Source organism: Urtica dioica, chromosome 7, assembly GCF_054948205.1.
Source record: "Urtica dioica subsp. dioica isolate 48M chromosome 7, U.dioica_male_clone48M_v1_H2, whole genome shotgun sequence".
NCBI lineage: Eukaryota > Viridiplantae > Streptophyta > Magnoliopsida > Rosales > Urticaceae > Urtica > Urtica dioica.
The window spans coordinates 47250720-47273719 of record NC_142762.1 but is presented as its reverse complement, the minus strand read 5'-3'; the positions used below and the strand labels follow the sequence as shown (position 1 = coordinate 47273719).

At 33.7% G+C, this 23000-nt stretch overlaps 4 protein-coding genes and 1 non-coding gene across 6 annotated transcripts; 3 read left to right on the top strand and 2 right to left on the bottom strand.

Moving 5' to 3' along the window:
- Positions 1–1843: 1843 nt before the first annotated feature.
- PDF1.4 (defensin-like protein) lies at positions 1844–6070 on the top strand. Its single transcript, XM_089621037.1, is given in 3 exon segments — positions 1844–1959; positions 2044–2212; positions 5848–6070. Coding segments are annotated over 3 exon segments (420 nt in total). The 5' UTR covers positions 1844–1883; the 3' UTR covers positions 6023–6070.
- On the top strand, positions 4868–4941 carry TRNAV-AAC (transfer RNA valine (anticodon AAC)). Its single transcript has one exon. It is a non-coding gene; the product is annotated as a tRNA-Val (tRNA).
- A 124-nt stretch (positions 6071–6194) lies between the features above and the next one.
- Positions 6195–6963, bottom strand: EMB2184 (Ribosomal protein L31). Its single transcript, XM_089621036.1, has 2 exons — positions 6781–6963; positions 6195–6708 (listed from the first exon to the last, which is right to left on the bottom strand). Exons 1-2 carry the CDS (start codon positions 6847–6849, stop codon positions 6367–6369), a joined length of 411 nt encoding a protein of 136 aa, XP_089477162.1. The 5' UTR covers positions 6850–6963; the 3' UTR covers positions 6195–6366.
- Positions 6964–12183: 5220 nt separating this feature from the next.
- On the top strand, positions 12184–15646 carry LOC149392336 (glucose-1-phosphate adenylyltransferase large subunit 1-like). Of its 2 annotated transcripts, none has more exons than XM_089618735.1 (15): positions 12184–12322; positions 12456–12680; positions 12771–12890; positions 12986–13159; positions 13252–13344; positions 13448–13531; positions 13640–13695; positions 13786–13879; positions 13972–14157; positions 14252–14332; positions 14425–14511; positions 14604–14708; positions 14814–14920; positions 15229–15289; positions 15383–15646. In XM_089618735.1, exons 2-15 carry the CDS (start codon positions 12480–12482, stop codon positions 15482–15484), a joined length of 1551 nt encoding a protein of 516 aa, XP_089474861.1. In that variant the 5' UTR covers positions 12184–12322; positions 12456–12479; the 3' UTR covers positions 15485–15646. The 2 variants fall into 2 exon arrangements, with proteins under 2 accessions (XP_089474861.1, XP_089474860.1); XM_089618734.1 differs by having other exon boundaries at positions 12456–12683.
- A 77-nt stretch (positions 15647–15723) lies between these two features.
- On the bottom strand, positions 15724–18613 carry LOC149392335 (mannan endo-1,4-beta-mannosidase 7-like). The gene is made up of 5 exons (XM_089618736.1): positions 18245–18613; positions 17977–18171; positions 17673–17795; positions 16816–17009; positions 15724–16365 (listed from the first exon to the last, which is right to left on the bottom strand). Exons 1-5 carry the CDS (start codon positions 18566–18568, stop codon positions 15969–15971), a joined length of 1233 nt encoding a protein of 410 aa, XP_089474862.1. The 5' UTR covers positions 18569–18613; the 3' UTR covers positions 15724–15968.
- Positions 18614–23000: the final 4387 nt, after the last annotated feature.

The following is a 23000-nucleotide window of genomic DNA, read 5'->3' as shown; positions in this document are numbered from 1 at the left end:
ATATTTTTTTAATACGAAAATAAATTTTATTAATTAACTAATAAGGGTATATTCGGTACAAAATAAGTGGTTTCACTCGCCACATCATCAATTTGGCTAATTATCAATTATTAACTAAACGTTGGTTATAATAAAATTAATATGTTTTAAATGGTTTAGTTGTTAACAATTCTCTTAAAATAATATAAACTTGAGAACATTATAACTTAATTAGTAAACTGTTAATATATATTTTAACTGAATTTGCATAGTGTGAATAAAAAATTAATTATTTAAATATCGAGATGCTAATATTTTTTTTTCTTTTTGAAATATTAGTTAATTTTTTTTATATATAAAAAGCTTCTCAAGAGAATATTAATTGATCAAATTTAAAAAGTTTAGATTATATAAAAAATCAAGTTCAACATAAAAGTAGATAACAACATATACCAACCCGAAAGCAAACTCTACATGGATCTGTCATATAGGTGACTACAATCCTAAGTTGTTCGATACCCGATCCAAAGCAAATATCTGCCAAGAATGGGTCAGCTCTCTGAAGGGGTGTACATAATTTGTGAGAATCCACCCAATGTTTCGACAACATTGCTTCCCAGCCCTTAGCTTTCGCCATCATAACCAATTCGATGCATTTTGTAACAGAGCATGTCTTTGCCGACCTGTTGCCAAAATAAAATTAAGAGTCGCATTGACAACTGCGTCAAACTTCGTGACCACGAATCTTTGATGGTATATTTTGGTTAGCATGGTATATAGAGCACTTGAGCGTCCTTATAAAATTATAACTTAATTAGTAAACTTTTTAACATTATAACTTTATATTTTGGTTAGCATGGTAGAGAACTCCACGGAGTCGTTACTGTAGTCCGACAATCAAATCCCCAACAGGAGTATAACACCCATATGTATATAGTTAGCTCTATATGGAGGTGCTATATATTGTAGGAAAAGTAAAATAAATGTTTATGGAGAGTTTACTTATGACTAAGTGCTACATATTGTAGGAAATAGGTAACATAAATTATAAATATTTTGGAATTAGCTAGTATTTTAATTTGGTTTAGAATCTTTAGATGCAAGCTAACACAATGTAACCTAATATCTTGAAAATTTATTTACTTAACTTGGAATAATTAAGAAACAAGGATTTCGTAAGGGGATAAAACCTTAATTTAAGCGCATTTTATGATGTGATTTTTTTGTCAATTTTTTTATTTCCTCGAAAAAAATTGTTTGCTATTCTATATTTTTAAAGAGATTATCTTTCATCACTGAATAAGTCAAAGAAATTAGAAAAAAATAAAAATAAATAAAAAAGAGAGAGAGCATAGAAGTTAGAACTTAGAACAGCCAAAGTAAAGATTAAAGTGGTTTTGCAGATAAATCCACCCTCAAATGCTGACTTTTCCTGCAAAAGTAAAGATTAAAGTGGTTTTGCAGATAAATCCAAGACTATGGTGACAGTGCCGTCTTTTTGTTTCTTATGTACACATTTCATTCATTACAATGCAGATTACTAATTAAAAACAAAGAGTCCATTAGAAAAAATAACCAATTTAATTATTTGATATTGTTAAATAATTAACGTTTGATAAATCTTAGACAGATAATCACTTTTAAACATAAATATTAAATAAATATCCACTTTCATATACCAAACGTTAGCTATCTATTAAAGATTTACGTCTAAAAATGACTATTTACTTAAAATTTATGAAACGTTGTCTATTTAGCAATGTCAAACATTTAAATTGACTATTTTTCTAATTTTCGGAAGAAAAAAAAATTATACACGATCGTTGTCTATAAATAGCACCCTAAAACCAAATATCACTACAAAAACAAAACATAAACACACTTCTCTCTCTGAAGCAGGAAAAATGGCAAAGCTTATGAGGCCCTCCGTTGTCAATGCTCTGGTGTTCCTTTTCTTGATTGTCCTCGTTACCTCTAACGGTACGTAAGACAATTAGGTTTTTTTCATTAAAAAAAATAAAAAAAACTCTTGAACATGATATGATCATATTATGTGGATGGCAGAGATGGGAATGGTTGAAGGAAAGCTGTGTCAAAAGCGAAGCCAGACGTGGACCGGAGTTTGCATAAAAACGGAAAACTGCAACAATCAGTGCAAGTCTTGGGAAAACGCCTTTCGCGGAGCTTGTCACCGCCAAGGCTTTGGATTTGCCTGTTTCTGTTACTTCAAATGTTGATCATCGATCAACTATAATCATCTATCTGCGAATAACTAGTTGTATTATCATATGCGGCTATGCTTGTGATATGTGTGTGTCTTTTCTATAATAAAGTGTCTCTCAGACGTACTGATCATCATATTATTTTACGCGTGTATGTGGAAAGTATTTCTGGGTTGCGGTATTTTATACCATGTCATGTCATGACAGTTATTTTAGTTAATGCTCTTTTGCTTTTATCGTGTGTAAGGTCATGTATACCGCCTTTGAATGAATAATCTTCATCGTCCAGTTTTAAGCGCTATCTTATTTCTATAGTCTCTTATTACTCTTTCTTTATGATCATGAGTTATTAGTATTGATCTTGTTTTTTACTGGAGCAGACTATTTAAAGTATAAACCGGACTGGACGCGAACTGTGAAATTTTAAACTGTTTAAAACCGAATTGTTGATCGAAAAAGCAGTTGTCTCCAGTCTGGTTTACGGTTTCACCGGTTTTCTGCGCCGCCCTATACAGAGAACGGCTTGGAATACATGGTCTCGATAGTAAAAAACTCAGAAGTCAGAGTTTTAAAATCATTAAGAAATCTCGGCGTGCTCGAAATTCAAAACATGGATTTATAATCTAAAAGGAAATTTTCATTAGATTCAGGCAACAACGTCGGAAATAAAACAAACTAGTAAGTATCGATTAATCTTGAATTCAAATTATCACTCTTTAGCCGTCAATGAATAATAATTATATAATCTAGATTGTTGGCATAATGTTTTAAGTGGTATTAGATTCGTATTTATTTTTTCCACATTTAGCATGGAAATTCCAAACATATATAAATGAGGTGATATATATATATATAATGATGTTATAGCTAAATAGCCCATTGAAATTGATGGATTTGAAAAATAGTCAAAATTTGTTAAAATTAGTAAAATGGTTAAAATGTACAAATAGTAGATTTCAATCTTTTTTTGACAATGCGACCAAATATTTTGAAAATAATAAATTACTTATTTAGAAAAGTAATAACATTATCAGAATTTTGTTTTGATGATTTCGACTATTTTACTGAGAAGTTGAAATATTAGTTATTTTATTAATCAATTAGTTTAAAAAATAAGTATAACTTTAAAAAAAAAATTAGAAAAAAAATAACAGCTACACCTATTAAGTTTATAAGACATAAACCAAAATTACATTGGTTTCAAATACTTATTTTTCCATAACCACCACAGAAATTATAAAAATTGTGAAGTATTATTATCTTTCCATTCAAGGAATTCATATCTTCAAACGTTGACTGCTTTTTATTAAAATATTTTGTAGATAAATTCTAACACTATATGACAATGACATGCTATTTTGTCTCTTATATTACTACTATACATGCATCCCATTCACACAATACAGATTATCTATAAAAAAAAAAATAATAATAATAACATACTACCGATATGAGATCATATACTTTGTTTTTTATAATCAGCATTTCTAAAGTCAGTTGAAAAAAAAAAATCGCAAAACCCTAGAACCATTAATCTTACCAAAACCCTTATCCATGCATGCGTATTTTTTTGACCTATTGTCCATTGCCCATGCATGCGTGGTGACTAACTTTGTCGCGAAAAAGCTCATATCGATCATTCTAATACATCTAGATCTAGTTGCTTGATTAGGAAAGTCCACGGATTCATAACAAGTATATAATGTCAAGAGAGCCATATATGTAGGAAGTATGAAATCAAAGACTTCAAATTGCAAGGCCAAGTACTCGACATTTTTAGCATATTCAATCCCCCTAAGACCACCATTGATATTTATTGTTTCAACTTGGTTTGACAGAAAGCTAAGTATTCAGAGGTTATAGGAAATAAATTTAATTTTTATCATTTTAAAATCCAGTTAAATCGGGCCTGAAAAATAGTTAATTTTAGGGTCAAGCGGCTATATAGCCAAATAGAACTTAAACTTTTGCAAAATAGCCATAATTTGCCAACTATAAGTAAACTAGCCAAAGTAAGATTAATTTAGGCTGGATTAAATTTAATCCCAACGAACTATAAAAACAAAATGTAAGTTTTATGAAGGCTAGATTAAAATTAATCGAGGCAGGATTAAAAATCGCAGTACTCTCAATTGGCTATTTTGCTATACCTAATGAAACTATGGCTATTTTGCAAAAGTCATAGTTTGAATTGGCTACTTCATATCATTTTTCCTTAATTTTAATAGGTTAAATTCGTAAAAAAGGGGAAAGAATTTTGACGGGCTAAAACATTCAGTTTTAAGTCAAGTAACCCAGTTTGATTTGTACTATAAAGTATAAACCTGAAGGTCGAATATAAATATTTGGAGAAAACAGTATAATTGTAAGTTTAAGTGTGAAGTTAATTTGGATTGAGAAGATTATTTATTTAGATCCGTACATATAGGAAAAGGTGGCATACATAGCCTTATCGTTCGTTTCTGTAAACCATGAATAATTTATTTATACTTGCAAAATATATTATAAAAAAAAAAAAAAAAAAAAAGTACCTAATACATATAAAAAAAATCCTAACTTTACTTGAACTTGGAAAGCAAGCATTACAAAATCTGTCCACATTTAGCTGATCCAACACAATTAAAAAATATTTTGCAGCATCTCTAAGATGTAAGTCACAAGTCAGTGGTTTCGTGGTGTAGTTGGTTATCACGTCAGTCTAACACACTGAAGGTCTCCGGTTCGAACCCGGGCGAAGCCATGCCCATTCTTTTTTTCTTTTATTTTTAATTGTCACAAGGACAATGGCCTCTTAATTTTTACATTTAGCGTCTGCTCAATACAATTTCATTTGTTTTTTTCTTTTTTTTTAACTATTGTTCAATATAATTTTAAACCATAGTACACGTTGGCGCTCCTTAAATACCATATTAACATCAATTATTCTTTGAAGCAAAATCAATCAAAAGAGAATAAGAAAAGCCACCAGGAAGCTTATAAGGAATCCCTCGACTGATTCCCTTCTCTTATCTTGCTTGTTTTTCCTACTGGTCTCCGATTTCGTTATTGAACTAAATAAAAAACTAGAAAAAAATTATGTACTGGTTTGTTTTATTAATCGCATATAGTCTTCTTCTTCTACTACAAAGAGAGTCCTGTTAATCACAAATATAATCTTAGCTACGTAGATATTTTCGGCGCAGAAGTACTCACTACAAAACCGTGTGAAGGCCGTCTTAAAGAATTTCAACGGGTATGTCGTCGACTTGTGTAATAAAGGATAAGCTTTTACATCTTTATGGATAACGAAAGGGAAAAGGAAAGAATTGTGTACATGCTTGATTATTTTGTTGACATTTTCGGTCTAAGAAGTAATTCAACTTGCAAGACCAACTTACAAATCATTCCACACTACTAGGAATAGGACCTCCTTTATATCCCTTATCGCAACTCGGTTTCACCGATGTACTCAAGCTATAAATAGAAATATAATTCATAAAACCAACCACTCAAATCAACACAACAAGTTAAAACATGGTTAAGCTACTTAGGGCTTCACTCACTAAAGCTTTCGTCTTTCTTACTCTGTTTTTCCTTCTTGCGTCAACTGGTATGAACTGTTTTGGGATTTTCGTTATTTACTTGGCATACGCTTCGATCGAGTTTTCTCTAACCGCAAACTTTCTTAAAAACTCTGCGAAAAGCGCAGCCAAACATGGACCGGAATTTGCATCAAATCGGAGAACTGCGACGATCAGTGCAAGACATGGGAGAGAGCTTCCCATGGAGCTTGTCACCATCAAGGCTTCGGATTCGCGTGCTTCTGCTACTTTAAATGTTGACCAGATGATCTCGTATCAATCTCGGCTCAGATTGAACTTTGAACTCTCAAATCTCGACCATCTCTAATAATATATATCCACTCCTCTTATGGCTAAAATTGTGACATGTAACGCCACTATGATAGGTATATGTTAATTACCTATATTTTTTTCTCTACCATAAGATATCTCATTCAAAATAATCCTGAATAATGATAGATAAAAAAAATGTAACGAGATTGCTTTCGCACAGGAAAAAAAAAAGTCATCAATGACCTCTACAACAAAAACTCTGGTTTAGACATATTAACAAACACATGGCGGGCATAATCAGAAACAAATAACCAAACCTGAGAACTGCCACGTCACTTCTTCTTCCCCTTGCTCGCGCTCTTGCGTTTGGGAGGGATAACGATCTCTCCCTTGAGCACCGGAATCTGCATAAGATCTTCCAGTCCGGCGAACTTCTTCCGGAACTTGGCGACTTGATCGGCGTCAATGAGGACCTTTGACCGATCTCCGAGGTAAAATGGGTGGTTACCGGACCACACGTCAACCACGTACTCTTTCTGAGTCCCACCGGTCGTCATAACCAGCTCGGAGTTGCAGTACACCTTCGCGTCGTCGTAGAACTCTGGATGAATCTCCTTCTTCCGACACGTCACCGTCGCCGGTGGACTCCGTCGCTCTTTTCTCGCCGGCGAGACCTGCAATTCGGAACGGAAATGAATTAGGCTTCTCTGTTTTGGAGTTTTCGAGGATTGAATTTTGAGATTTACTTTTTTGTTGGAGGTGATGACCGGGCTTGGCTTCCGTTGGAGGAAGGTGTTGGTTAGATTGAGCGCCATTGTTTTGGTTTGTTTGGTTAGCGAGAGAGAGAGAGAAGAGGATGAAGAAGACGAAAAAGAAGATGAAGATGAGGTTTTTGCGGTGGTTCGAGTATCTGGGCCTTTTCCTTTCTTTCTAAACTTATGTGTACTGTGTAGTGATATCAGAAAACGACGAGTTTTTTTAATCCTAAAAACGACGAGTTTTTTCTATATTAAAAAAAAAAGAAAAGGAAATGGCCTAGAATTCCCCATTTTTGTAGCAGTAGGCATTTATGCTCCATTCTACTTTTTTTTTCAAATCAATGCCATTTTTTTTTTTGTAAAGTTGTATGCAAATGAGAGGCATTTTTAAGAGGAAAAAATAGAGGGGCATAAAAGCCCTCCATTCTCAAAGTAGGGGTACACAAAGCCATTTTCACTATAAAAATGACGAAGTGGGTAATTTTTTTTATTAAGTGTAAAAAATCAATCTTGGTATCTGAAAAATCTAAAAAATCCAAAATCAATTTCGTTTCGAGCATCTCTCCATTTATCGGCGATGATTTAAGTTTATTGGTCATGACTCAAACTTTAGGGAGTGTTTTGGTGTTTCTTTGTCACTTTTTGTGGAGATGAACAAAAAATGAAGAGGATAAAGAAGAAGAAGAAGAAGAAGAAGAAGAAAAAGAAAATCGGCGTGGAGGCGAAGAGAAAGAGAGAGATCGATTTATGTCAATATCAACGTGCTTCACGATTTCACTTTCTCCAAAACCTCGTATATACCTAATGTTTTGAAAAATCAGGAAAAAAAAATTGGTTTGAAGAATATGAAAATTCGCTTGAAGATTTATTGATATTTTGTCTTTTTTATTGACACAAGTGTCAATAAATCTTCAAACAATTCTGAGAAATTATTTGAAGATTGATTGACATCCCGAAAATTATTGACAACGATGTCAATAAATCTTCAAAGAATTTTTCAGTTTCGTTAGAAGATTGTCGATAAATCTTAAAATGAATTTCCAAATTTTTCAAACTACTTTTTTTTTTCTTTTCAAGATTTCTCAAATTTTCCAATTTATATAAATATTTAACTTCATAGATCAAGCAAAAAATTATCAATAACAAAAGTAAATACAAAATAAAATAAAAGGATATATTATAAACATAAAATCTCTCGGTGTCATATACTCATTTAAAATTATAAGATGACAATCCAAATATGCAATGATAGATATCTCTTTCGAAGTTTTTAAAGCAAAGCGAGATGGCTCGGCGTCTACATAATAATTCTAAAAAAAACATAGTTAAATGAAGAAGATTATTATTAAAGGGAACCTAGGTGAATATGGAGAGAAAGCAATTTTATTTTTAAAAACGTGCATATTTGTATCTGTTAGAATATTTTATAATCTATTTAGTTATGCAGATTGCAGAGTACATCTGTTTAAAAAGATTGTCCACGAAACTCTCACAAAAATTCTATTATATAGTTTTATTTATCGATAGCAATGCCGGCAATGGCACGTGAATGTTTGGTGTCAAAATGACATTTCGTTGTTTTCTTAGATGTACTTTAAAATATGATTCTCTTGGAATTTTCCACTATTTAGCAAAAGTGACTCTCCGCAGAATTTAGGGCGTATAAGGAATTTCACTCAATCAAATTATTTTTAGCAAACTTGAATCTCCGCGGAATTTAGGGTGTATCACTGTCAGGAATTTCACTCAATTTTCAGTGCGTTCTATTTATTTATTTTTTGTTTAAACTAATAAACTCTAAACAATGATGTCCACACGATATCACTAGTATTCTCTTGCCGACTCTGAATCACTGGTCTTGTGAGATTTTTCTCAACCACTTTTAAGTTCCAAACACACTCACTATCAAATATCAATCACACTCGGAGCAAATATATATATATATATATCAATCAATCACACAGTTATTATGAACAGTAATTCCACTGCTAAAAAAAAATATCATTTAGTTTTTTTTTAAGCGAAACTAAATAATATATAACGACTTAAAAAGAAAGAGTAGCAAATATTACTGTAGACAAATATTAATTATATCCTTGTATAATAAGAGAAATTTCATTAATTGGGCTTAATAAGTCATTAAATATTAAGATTAAACCCTAATGTTTAAAAATATCTGAATATGGACTTTTGGCCCAAAATCGGACAAAAATACCCCTGATTAAAAAAACTAATATTTTTCTCTCATTTTCAAATGATTTTCATCACCATTCTTTTTCATGTTCGAATTGGTTGCGCTAGGATTAGAATTTTCGGTGGTCGAGCTTACCGCTGAGCTCGTGGGGTTCGGGGCAATGCCCCGATTTTTTTATTTTTTTTTAGGAATTTGGGTATGTGTTCAGTTTCGATTTTGAGGGTTTCATATTGTATCTCATCGTACGACATCGTATCGCATCGTACGACATCGTACAGCATCGTACGATATCGTACATTATAATGTGTATGAATTTTATCGTACATTATAATGTACGATGCGATACGATGCTGTACGATGAGATACAATTTGAAACCCTCAAAATCGAATCTGAACACATACGAAGATGTACGATGTCGTACGATGCTGTACGATGCGATACGATGCCGTACGATGAAATACAATGTGAAACCCTCAAAATCGAAACTGAACACATACGATATCGTATGATGCTGTACGATGCGGTACGGTGCGATACGATGCTGTACGATGAAATACAATGTGAAACCCTCAAAATCGAAACTGAACACATACCCAAATTCCTAATGAGAGAAAATTCTAATCCTAGCGCAACCAATTCGAACATGAAAAAGAATTGTAATGAAAATCATTTGAAAATGAGAGAAAAATATGGGTTTTTTGAATCAATGGTATTTTTGTTCGATTTTGGGTCAAAAGTCCATATTTAGATATTTTTAAACATTAGGGTCTAATCTTGATATTTAATGGCTTATTAAGCCCAATTAATAAAATTTCTCTATAATAAAGGGTGAAAAACCAATGCTCTTAGATAATTTTCCCTCTCTAAGTGAGTTAATGACACTTTTACCCTTTATAATAAAATAGCAAATAGTCCAGACATCCCGTTTGTGTTGGGATAAATGTCTTTAATTTCATATTCGTTTGTTTTTCTTGTTGTTTTTGGTCTATGTTAATAGTGAACACTTTATATTGCTGTTGAATTTTATTAGTTCGATATTTATGAGAAACATGTTAGTCGTCATCATCCTGTGTGAGTGTTTTATGTTTAATTTTTAATGTGATATTCGTTTTTACATTTTTCGAAAGCAAGCAAAAAATGATCGATCACCTTCACTAAATATTAAATTTATTTATATTTAAGTCTACAATTTATCTTGTAAGATGTTATTTCATGTATTTATAGTCTTTTAACTTATTAATAGAATCTCAATGCATTTTTTTTTTTTTTTTTTTATAAAAAACAAACTATCTTATTCTTGCAATTGCTATTAGTTTCTCTTCTTTTTTTTTTTTGGGGCTATAATATTATTTAATTTTATTTATTGTTGAGTTATATCTTTAATATTTCAGAAAATTAGGAAAATAGTCAATTTAAACGTTTGACATTGCTAAATAGCCAACGTTTGATAAATCTTAGGTAAATAGTCGTAAATAATGACGCGACCTAATATATGGAGGTTGCTATTTATCTAAGATTTACGTCTGTAAATACATGAAAATAATTATTTACCTAAAATTTATCAAACGTTAGCTATTTAACAATATCAAACGTTTAAATTGACTATTTTCCTAATGAACCCTTAATATTTTTATCATTCAAAACAACCATATGACTGTTTATATTTGATATAGCCATATTCTTTTTTCTTCTTTTATTTTTATTTTTGCTAAAATCTTCATCTTTTATTTATGGGAAAATATCAACAATATTCCATTAGTTTTATCGAAATGCGCGATTTATACTTTCAGTTGTTTTTTTTTTTTTTTTTTTTTTTTTTTTTTTTTTTTTTTTCAGAAAATATCAAATATATTCGTTAAGTTTAATATAAATGACATGTATTTTCCCTAAAAATATGATATATTTCAAATACGTTTCTTTTTGTTTATTTTTTACAAAAAAATATTGAACTCCCTAAAATACTCTTAATAAAATATATTTTAATTTATTATATATATAATTAAATTAAAAATTTTATTTATAAAATTTATAAAAATTTAATGATTTTTTTTAATAAGAGAAGCTTTGATTTTTTATTAAAACTGTAAATAAATATTTTTTTGATTAAGTGTATTTTGAGAAATTCAAATAATTTTTTTTGTAAAATATAAACAAAAAATGTGGTATTTGCAATATGATATATTTTTATGAGAGATATATGTTATTTATATTAAACTGAATGAATATGTATAATATTTTTAGAAATTAAAGGTATAAATCTCATATTTTTATTAAATTGATAATGTTAATATTTTCCATTTATTTATGAACTAAAGGGTATTCACTCTCACTCGCAAACTTTCGAAAGATTGTAACTACTAGCACGAGTTTTCAGGAATGTAATCAATTTAAATGCGTGCGAGTAGGACCCACTTAAGGACATAGATACCAAAGGATCTCTACCAAAGATCAGAAGAGACGGAAAAATATAGGCCGTCCATTTATACTGACAGACACATGGACGCCACGTGTCGAATCCCCTTCATCACGGAAGGCACGGATATCACACACTCAATCACCACCGTCCAATCAGTAAACGTGGACTGACGTTTCCTGGTCAAAATCTGGTCCACTTAAAATTTTCAATTTATTTCCAGCTACCCAACAAAATACTTCTAAAAATTATTATTTGTAAATCCCGTTTTGCCCCTATTTTTTAACCCCAAGTTCTGAACAAGAGAAACCCACTTTGAGTTTGACCCACCATTTATAACAACGAGTTACCGATTTAATATAAGGTTACTCAATTTAATAAACTCTATTATAGCTAAATCTCCAGTACATCTACTCATGATAGAAAAGGCAATTGTTATTTTAGTTTGTGATGAAACCGGAATTTTGAGGCTAAAGGTAAATAAGGCCATAATTATTTGCCTAATATGACGCCACCGATTTATTGAGTACCGTCACGATTTAGCGGAGCTATTCGAATTTTGGAATCAGCGTAAAAGTCACATGCGTGTACTAAACAATAATTCAGTTAAAGAGAGGGTAAATTAGGATATGTAAAGTTAATGTTAATTTAAAATTTTTATTATTGTGTACTAGGTTAAATATTAAAAGAAAATAAAATCGTACCCGAAGAAAATAAAATTAACGCATAATATAAAATTTTAATATAAGATATGATTTTCTCCTTTAAAAATTAAACACGAATTCCAGATCGTCCTGTGATTGTGAATATAAAACATAATTTAATTCTCACTTGAACAGGCTATCGAAGAAATCTCTCACTCTCTCTCTCTCTCTGATCGTACTCGGAGACTGTACGGTTTGCCGAGCGAAGCCATTGTCGCGTGAGTGCTCTCTTAGCTCCACATTATACATATGAAGCTTTTTTACTAATTACTAGTGTGATCTCTTTTTTTGGCACGTTCGTATATTAATTTTTGTTTCTGAATTGGCTTCCTTATTTTTCTTCTTCTTCAGAGAGATTAGATTATTTTTCCAACAATGGATTCTTGCTGCGCGACGTTCAAGCCCAGCGCTCAACCAATAGTGAAGCAAAGCTTGAAGAAGAATGATTCTTCTTCTTTTTGGGGTCAAACTGTGAAGGTGAGCCCACAAAAAGCCAGAACGGGACTGAATATTCACCTCAAAAAGAGTCTCTCAGCTCAAGCCGTTCTCACCACACCTGACGCCGAAAAACTAACCGTGGTAACCAAATCAATACCTGACATCTTCTTTTTTTATTCATTCATTCCGATTGATTATTTTTTTCAATTAATTTTTTTTTTTCTGTAGTTGGAGTCAACGGTGATTCAGAATCCAAGAGCTGACCCAAAGAATGTGGTGTCGATCATATTGGGCGGCGGAGCCGGGACTCGGTTGTTTCCTCTCACCAGTAGAAGATCCAAACCAGCTGTGAGATGAATCAGATTTTTATTTTTATTTTTATTTTTTATTTTATTAATTGCTTGAGTTTATATATACTAATGAATGAATGAACTTGTGTCCAGGTTCCAATTGGAGGGTGTTACAGGCTAATTGATATCCCAATGAGCAATTGCATCAACAGTGGGATCAAGAAAATCTTCGTGATGACTCAGTTCAACTCGTTCTCGCTCAACCGCCACCTCGCCCGAACCTACAATTTCGGGAACGCTGTCAACTTCGGAGACGGCTTTGTTGAGGTGATTCTTCTTACTAGAGAGCGTTGTATGATAATGATAATTATTATGATTATGATAATAATTTAATTGTGTGTGTGGGATTTTTTTTATAGGTTCTTGCTGCGACTCAGACGCCGGGAGAGGCGGGGAAGAAGTGGTTCCAAGGCACCGCTGATGCCGTGAGGCAGTTTATGTGGGTCTTTGAGGTTTGTTTGTTTGTTTGTTTGCTATTTCTTTTGTGATTCCGATTATTTCGTTTAATAATTCTTTACGAGGCGAGAGAAAGACTGAGATGTCTGTTTGTTTCAGGATGCCAAGACGAAGAATGTGGAGAACATCTTGATCTTGTCTGGCGATCATCTTTACCGGATGGACTACATGGACTTCGTTCAGGTTCCGAATTCGAATTCGATTTCTTTTCACCGCTGTTTTTTTTTTTTCTTTGTTCTATTAAGATGAAAGATCTTGAAATATGCTGTTGTGATTTTACTCTCATTGCAGAAGCACGTCGACACCGATGCCGATATTACAGTTTCGTGCCTGCCCATGGATGACAGGTGTGTGGGAATATCGAGAGCTCTTTCTTCGAATTAATTATTATAAATAATGTGTTTTTCTTAAATCTAGATTCGAATGTTGTTTTGCAGTCGGGCGTCGGATTTTGGACTGATGAAAATCGACGACACAGGACGTGTCGTTCAATTCGCCGAAAAACCAAAGGGTCCCGAGCTAAAAGCAATGGTATGCCAAATCTGTCTATACACTCTAACAAAGTTTGTGCTATTTATTTTTATCTTTGATTTCCTTATAATTTTTTTTTTTCTTCCCTGTAGGAAGTTGATACATCCGTTCTCGGGCTTTCCCAGCTCGAAGCCGAGAAATTCCCGTACATTGCATCAATGGGTGTTTATGTATTCAAAACAGACGTCTTATTGAAGCTACTCAAATTCAGCTATCCTCAGTCCAACGACTTTGGTTCTGAAATAATCCCGTCGGCCGTGAAAGATCACAATGTCCAAGTAAGACTCTTACAAATTTCTGTTTCGATGATTACCGTATTGTTTATTATGTGTGTCACACTAATAAGGATATGACTGCGTCTTTTTATCTCAGACGTATTTGTTCAACGATTACTGGGAAGACATTGGAACTGTTGAGTCTTTCTTCCAAGCTAACTTGGCCCTAACAGAACAGGTAATGAATGAATATACTATATTAGCTACTAAATTAAATAAATTAAAATAATCGTTTAGTGTAAAAGTTTGGTAAAATAAATTCCCTTGCAGGCGACCAAGTTTCAATTCTACGATCCTAAAACGCCGTTCTACACGTCTCCAAGATTCCTTCCACCAACAAAAGTTGAAAAATGCAGGGTAAGTTTGGTCATCCTAATTACTAAGAAGTCAAGCTTGTGACATACGGTAATAATCGATATATTCTCATGGCCAATCGATTTTTCTTACAGATCGTGGATGCCATCATATCGCACGGTTGCTTCTTGAGAGAGTGCAGTGTTGATCACTCCATCGTTGGAGTGCGATCGCGGCTCGAGCATGGTGTTGAATTGAAAGTGAGTCATTAAAACTTTCCTTGAATTAGTGAAAAACCAAAAGTATATGTACTTTCTTTCAATGATGGCTTGCATATGTGATTTTGTTGAAATGGTTTTTTGCAGGATACGATGATGATGGGCGCGGACTATTACCAGACAGAGTCTGAGATTGCATCTCTTCTTTCTGCCGGAAAAGTCCCGATGGGCGTCGGTGAAAACACAAAAATCAGGTAAAATATATCACTCGTTTGATTCCGGGGAAATTGTACAAATAACTCATTTGAAGACGGTAGTTCCTAGTATACCTCACTTTTCAAACCTTCCATAAATGCGTTTTTTTTTATACGGAAACAGTTAACAAAAAGGTCAAATAAAGGAAAAAAAAAACTGTTAAAAGTAATCTTTATGGAATACTAAAATAAATGATGTATTTGAGAGATCAAGTTTGGAAAGAATGTATTGCTGGTAATTTCCCCCATTCCAATCCGTTCTGTATATATTGTTTTAAACATAGTGATTTTGCTTGATTTTTGAGTAGGAACTGTATCATCGACAAGAATGCGAAAATCGGAAAAAATGTTGTAATCCAAAACAAGGATGTAAGTACAAGTTCTAAGCACTTTTTATTTATTTATTTATTTTTTTTTACCAAGGATTACTCTTATTATATTGTTTCATTATTTTTTTCTTAGGGAGTCCAAGAAGCAGAGAGGGCCAGTGAAGGATTCTATATCCGATCGGGGATTACAATCATCTTAAAGAATGCAACCATCAAAGATAATACCGTTATCTAAATGCGCTATAGATTTATGTTTTTTTTTTACGCCAGTTTATTTATGCCATTTTCTTAGGTTTATTTATCCGTCTTTACCTTTATTGTTTTATCAATTAGTAAGCAGAGGGCATGTGAATTTTCGCAGGGTTAAGGTTTAATAAGGATATTATTCTTTTGTTGAGCTGCTTCGTAGTTTTTAGTAATTCTAACTTGACCCTTGAAATAATTTGTGAAGCTCTTCAAAATACATGTTTTTCTATAGTAAAAAAAAAAAAAGTTTTTCCAGCCTTAATTTTAGAATAACGGATTGTCTAATTATTACTTGTATCGTCATCATCAGTTTTACTTTGATGGCCACGATATATGTGACGATTCATTCGTTGAAAATCAACTGCGAAATCCATACAGTAATTGAGCACACTTGTATTATTTTCATTTTTTTTTTTTGTATTAGGCTTGCATAAATAATAATGCTAAATCTAGTATAGAGAAAAAAGGTGAACTCAATTTCTGGTGGCGTTGACCTTTTTCTTGAGCTTGTCAATGTTTTTGAGCCTTGCAAACATTTTCCTGATATGGTTTAGCCTCCGAGAGTGTTGGGCAATGAGATTGGCCGTGGACGAAGGCTCACTCAGAACGACCTCATAACCGTCTCTGAATGAGTCCATTTCTTTCGACAGAAGTTGCCAGAAAAGCCCTCCGACTGCTGACCCTCCTGAGCTGGCCGACGAGTATATGGCTTCGTAGACCGTCTCGAAAAGCTCGTCTCTTTGGCTCCCCGATTTCCCAAACTCCGTTAATACGAGCGGCTTTTTCAGCACGTTTTGAGAGTCTTGAATGTGGTCGTTGAGCCAGGTTTTGAGAAACGCTGATTGGTTGTTCGAGCTCGAACCCAACAGCCTTCAAAACAAATGGAAGTTTTACAAATACTTGTGAACATGGACTAAAAAAACATAAATAAGCTATTTAAGGAATTAAGCTTGAAAATAAGGGACTGCAGATAATTTCCACAAAAAATACAAATAATTGGTAAACTAGTCATACTTACAGATTTTTATTTAATCAACCTTTAATAAATATTTGGTAAATAACCACGTCCACGTATTTACACCTATAAATTGACTAATATACCCCATTTATTTCCCGTCCAGTGTCTAAATAAAATAGAGTATTTTAGTCAATTTACGCCGAGTGATGTGGACTTGATTATTTATCAAATATTTATTAGCTAAATAATAATCTAAAACTGTAAATATATATATGTCTATATTTATGTAATGGACCAAAAAAAAATAAGTGCAGGCCTTTGAATGTGATTTATGGATTAATAATATGACTTGTGTTACCAACCATTGATCAGGGTAAGAGTGAACTGTTGCGAAGTCGATGGCTGGGACCAGATTGTTGGCAATAAAATCAGTTCCAACGTTAAAGTAGGACTTGATTTGGTTCTTTGAAGGGCCATAGAAGCCTTCTAGACCAACTTCAAGCAAATGATTTTCATCTATAGACTTAACATATGAGGCCATCTCTGTAATCCAACCCTGTCACACACCATCATCACATTGCAACATTATTATTTTACTCATTTTCAAAAAAAGAAAAAAAAAATTATCATCATAAAAAAATATAAATTAACAAAATGTGGCACCACAACTTTTTGTTCCTTAGTGGCTCCGAAGTCCTTGCTTTTTCATGATTATGTTATGCAAGCGTGAAGAAGGTATGTTTGGCATACATTGTATAAATTCGTTTTAAGGAAAAGAATTCAAGGTGTTGATATCATTACAGCAACAGAAGAATGGAGAATTTAGTTGGAGTAGTAAAAGACATTGTTGAATGCGATTTATAATAATAAATAAAGTTGCAATAATATTTTGGGCAGGTTAGGTTAGGTGTGTCATGTGAGGTAAGTATACACCATTAAAAAACACCATGTTCTTCAACTACTTTTAAACTCACATTTTGCATGCTTTTTCCACAGTTGGGAAGCAGAAAATAGATCTTCCTACTAATAGAAATTTAAATGTTCCTATTTTTTCCATTTATGAAAACAAACGAAAAAATGTTCACGAGTATTAAGAATAATTATATATATATATATATATATATATATCTGATCCTCTGATTTGCAAACGTTAATCTACCACATTAAATATTTTTAAAACAGTTATATTTTAAGAAATATTCTGATGTGAATAACAAACCTGAATGGTTTTCCCTGAAGGATCTGAAGAGCATCTTGGCTCATTCATGAGCTCCCAAGCCATTATGGTTGAGTCATTTTTGTATGCAATTCCATTCATTGTGTTAATTCTCGTTAGCAACGTCTGTTTATTTATAACAAAAAAAATATATCAATAAAGCAAAGTTGAAATATTGCACAACAAGCAATGTGAGAAAATGTGCTATTTTTCCCCTCATCAGTAAATAAGTCCCACATCATAAAATGTCCTTCCTCTGCCCATGTGTCCCCCAAAAAAAGAAAAGAGATGAAAAAAAAAGTATTACTTTAATATGGTTTTTGTAGTATTGCTTTACAAGAGAGTTGGTGAAGAAATCGTCTTCAGACGAAACGGACTGGCCTTCATTTCTAGCCCAATCAACGTACTGTTTTTTGCCCCCGAAATTGTTGTAGTTGTTCACAAAGCTCAAAATCAGCTTAATCCCGTACTTTCTCGCTTCAGACACCACAAAATCCAAACCCTTCATGATGAAATATAACTCAGAACAGAACAGGAACGAGAACGACGTCGTTTATGCAAAGAAAACGAGATACCTGAAAGACTTGGTCATTGTAAGAACCGGGCGAGAATTGCAGAGGCCGATATCCACCGTCGCTGAAAGCCCAAGTTCGCGCCATTGAAAGGCCGTGAGTTTTTGCGTCTTGAAAAGCCGTTGTGACTTTGTCTCTCTGACTTGGGTCGGAAGCTACGTACATCAGCCAATACGCGTTGAACCCGTTCGCGTAAAACGGATAGCCGTTAAGCTCCAGTCTGACTCCTCTGGTCTTCACAAACCCATCGTCTCCGGTGACTTGGCTCAGTGTCGTAAGAACTAGTACCAGAGCAAACAAAACGACACGTCGTTTTTCCCTCTTCATTATATCTTTTTTTTTTCTCTCTTAAAAAGCGGGACAAAAGAAATGCAATGCAAGGTCGCAATGTGATTGTTGTTCTTTATAACTGACGTGCAAATTAATTAGCTAGCTGGAATTGGCCGAAAGTGCCCTTGGCTTGTTGGTGGATCAAGCGACAAAAGTTAGGGGTATTGATGTCTATTCAAGTGGGGTCCACAGTGTCGCCGCGTAATTTCTCTTTGTTCGCAATTAGTGGAATGTATTGGTAATAATGGCATGAAGAGGAATAGAAGAGTCATTGCTTTTCGTTATATTTTTCCGATGTTTGGTTGTTTTTAAGCTATGGTCCCGTTATAATTGATTGTCACTCTTTAATTTTTGTTTTTCATGGGGATCAGAGTTGTTTCAGCTGGCAGATTAAGTGTATAGCTATCGAGTTTATAGACAATACAGCAAGATTCCTGACCTTACGTTGTATTTATCTCTGCATGATGTTTTTTTTTTGTGAATAAAACGGATTTTTCCATTAAAATTGGGTAAAAAAACCATCAATACAGGAGAATAACACCTTAGTACATGGATCACCAAGACTTAAGTCGAAGTGAATCTAACACTAAGTTCCGGTAAAAGTACGATATGTGCAAACTTCCGACAACGGGAAGAATTACAAGCACAAATAGAGCACACAAGAGGCTCGTTGAATAACTCAAAGATTGGTGATGGAAAAATCCAACCAACTTCGATTTGATGGCCACTACCAAGATGACTCTTCAACCTGCATAGATCAAAACCTAACAGGAAATCCACAACGGGAGATGGGACTACGGCTAATCCGAGTCCAAAACAAAACAAAAGAAACCAAGCAAAAAAATAAAAACCATAAACCATAACACTAAGGTCCGATGTCGTAAGGAACCCCACCGCGCGAGACCGACGCCGGATCTGGGAGATCCCGAGCTCGGCACGCCGAAGAGAACGGACTCGCCGGATCTGGAAGACCCCGAACTCGACACACCGAAGAGAACAGGCTCGCCGGATCTGGAAGACCCCGGGCTCGACGCGCCGAAGAGAACAGGCTCGCCGGCTCTGGAAGACCCCGGGCTCGACGCGCCGAAGAGGACAAGCACGCCGTATCTGGAGGAATCCCACCGCGCGAGACCGACGCCGGATCTGGAAGATCCCGAGCTCGGCACGCCGAAGAGAACGGGCTCGCCGGATCTGGAAGGCCCCGAACTCGGCACACCGAAGAGAACCGGCTCGCCGGATCTGGAAGACCCCGGGCTCGACGCGCCGAAGAGAACAGGCTCGCCGGATCTGGAAGGCCCCGGGCTCGACGCGCCGAAGAGGACAAGCACGCCGGATCTGGAGGATCCCCATCGCGAGACACCGAAGAAGACAAACCCGCTGGAGAGGTCACGAGCCCGGGAGGAGGGAGGCGCCCGAGAAGAGGGGCCGCCGAATCGGAATGGCGGAGACCTCCGACGCACAGGTCCGATCGCGAGGAAGACACCGGGCCCGAACGCCGCCGCCCCTCGTCGCGAGTGCCCGAGAAGAAAGACTCCGAGCCTCGGAAATCACACAGACCACGAGAAGCTCCCAGGTCCGAGGAGACCACGTGCTTTGGTTGGTTTAGGGAAAGAAAGAAAAAACCGAAGAGAGAGGGAGACGGGAAGGTGGAGGTCCTTCCAAGCTTTCCCCGGACAAGGCCCGCCGCCGATGACTCAGGGCAGAAAACGATGTCCGGGGGAGGCAGGCAGCGGCGGCGCAAAGGAGAAGCTCTGTTTAGAGAGAAAACCCTAGAGAGAAAAGCGTTTGTAGTTTACAGCTTTATTGACTTATTTTAAGTCGTACGCTTACAACATTTATCTCTGCGTGATGTTGATAAATACATTACTTTCACGTGACACCGCCAAAATTCCATTGATTATTGAACTCTTTCAATTTTTTTTTTTTTTTTTTTTTTTTATCAAACCTCTTTCAAATTTCTATGAAGGAATATTGTTGAGAACTCTAAAAATTGAAAGAAACACAGACTATCTTCTTCTTCTTCTTCTTCTTGCAGAATGTACATCAATTAGTTGTTTACTAATTGGTTTACTATAACGATTTGCTTGGATATATACTTGCCTTTTATCTTATGTACCCTGTCTCTGATTTGGTGTTTGTAATTCTTTTCAAGCTAAGAATTAGATATTGAGTGAAGTATACGGCTGTTTTTTTTTTACCGGAAATATACGGCTGTTATATTTTTATTTTAATTTTTTTAATCAGAAACGCTGTTTTAATTTTTTTTTTTTTTTTTAAATAGCAACAACGGGTTCCTATGCTTTTAGTCCAATCCAATAACGGAGTAACACGTGGAATTTATTTTACTACGACGACTTTTGAAGCGATCTGATAGTTATTTAAGATTGCACGCTGTTTGGAATTGGATGACAAATAAAGCTTGTTTGAATTACTTTTTAGGGATTATTTCAAAATTATGATTATTTATAAAGTTTTTTTTTTGTCAAAATCTAATAATTTATTTTTATTCTAAAATTACGACCAAATTTGTTGATAAATACAAATTTTGTTTACATGTTTATCAATAAACACCATTACTTATTGACAAAATGGTCATAAAGTTTTCATGAGCTCTTATTATACATGTAATAAAGTGTATATTGAATTTCAAACCTTAATAATGTTTATCATTAACTTAATAATTATCTTAGAGCATTCCATTTGTTTTTAGCCATGCGATATCCCACACAAGCAATTAAACACGCCCATAAAAATTTTACCAAAAGTTATTTAGCCATGCGATAAAATTAGCATAAACCCAACTAAGAATCGTTATTTTTTTTTTTACCAAAAGTTTAAAGAGATGACAATGATGAAAAATCTGATGAAGTGACGTTGGTGTAGAAGTCGATTAATGTGGCAGTGGCAAAGATGGTAGATTGAATGCGGAATGGGCATGGAGAGAAAATTGGTTAAGAGAAACAATTAGTGGTGATAAAGTATGAGTTTTGAGGTCATTTTTTCAGATTTTGTGTAAAAGGTTTTATCTTTAAATTTTCATTCGGTTTTATATGACCCCTAAAAATGTAAAAATAATCACTTCTAGAACATCTTAAAATAATTATAGCAAACATGTCATAAATCTTCAAAGAATTTCTCAACTTTTTGAAGATTAATTGACATCTAAAAATTATTTACATACATGTCAATAAATCACCAAAGATGAAAAATTTCAGATTTGAAAAAAAAAACATATCAAAGTTATATTTTAACTTCAATTTCACATAAAACTTATATTTAAAGCAAAGCTCTTAATCCTAAACATTAAAACAACAAAAATAAAGAATAAAATCAACGCGAAGAACAAGTAAATATGAAGAACTAAAGCAAACCCAATACATTTGAGAGAGAGAGAGAGAGAGAGAGATGATTAGTGATGAAGGGTATTTTAGTATTAAGGTATTTCTCTCTTAGGTCATGGTCGTAGTTTTGGAACAAAGATTAATTAATAGATTTTGGTAAAAAAAATTTATAAGTGGTCATAGTTTTGGAATTATCCTTATAAGACTCCTCCTTCTAATGCGCATCTCTAACTCCAATCCCCAAACACAAGTGTACTTTTTAACGGGCTTGATTGCAGTAATTAGGGAGTAATTAACCCATTAAGGCCAACAAACTTGAACTTTTTTTTTTGTAAAATTAATTGGTTACCTAATTTTCAAACTTTTTTTTTATATATAATATCTTGCTTCTCATTCTTATTCTAAAAAAAAAACACACTCAGTTTCATGTGTGCATTTCATATCATGTACTACTTCAAGCATTTGTCTCGCAACAAATGAGTGAGTATTTTTTTCAGACTCGTCAATGGAGAAAGAGGAAAGATAATATTAGCCAATATAAAATAGAAGTTAGGTTATGTATGTATTATGTATAATCTCAAAGACATTTTTGTTCAAATTTAACTGTGTGAGATGTTCTAAAAAATATTTTAACACGCGAGACATATAAAAAATTATGTCTATTTTATAGCAATTACGCAATTTCTCATTGTTTTGGGCAAAAGAAACGTTCTTATTAAACTGAGTTGTTTCAGATCGTGCTCATTTGGTTATTTATAGTGACAAAGTAAAGAGATTTAGAAATATAGATTAGTAAAATTAAGGGTTTTTTTTAATATATAATCATTTGACTTATAACGTTTTGTATAATAACCAACATTTTGTAAATAGTCACCTAAACTTATTTACGGCACTAAAAAAAACAAAAAACCTAAAATAGATGAGAATGTTTTGGGTATTTTTTAGTTCCTAAATAAGTTGAGGTGATTATTTACAAAAAAAAAAATTACAAAAGGTTGACTATCTAGCAATTCTTAGACTTTTAGGTGGCTTATTTGCTTTTTTTTTTTTTTTTTTTTTGTAAAATTAAAGACTTTTGACCAAAATCG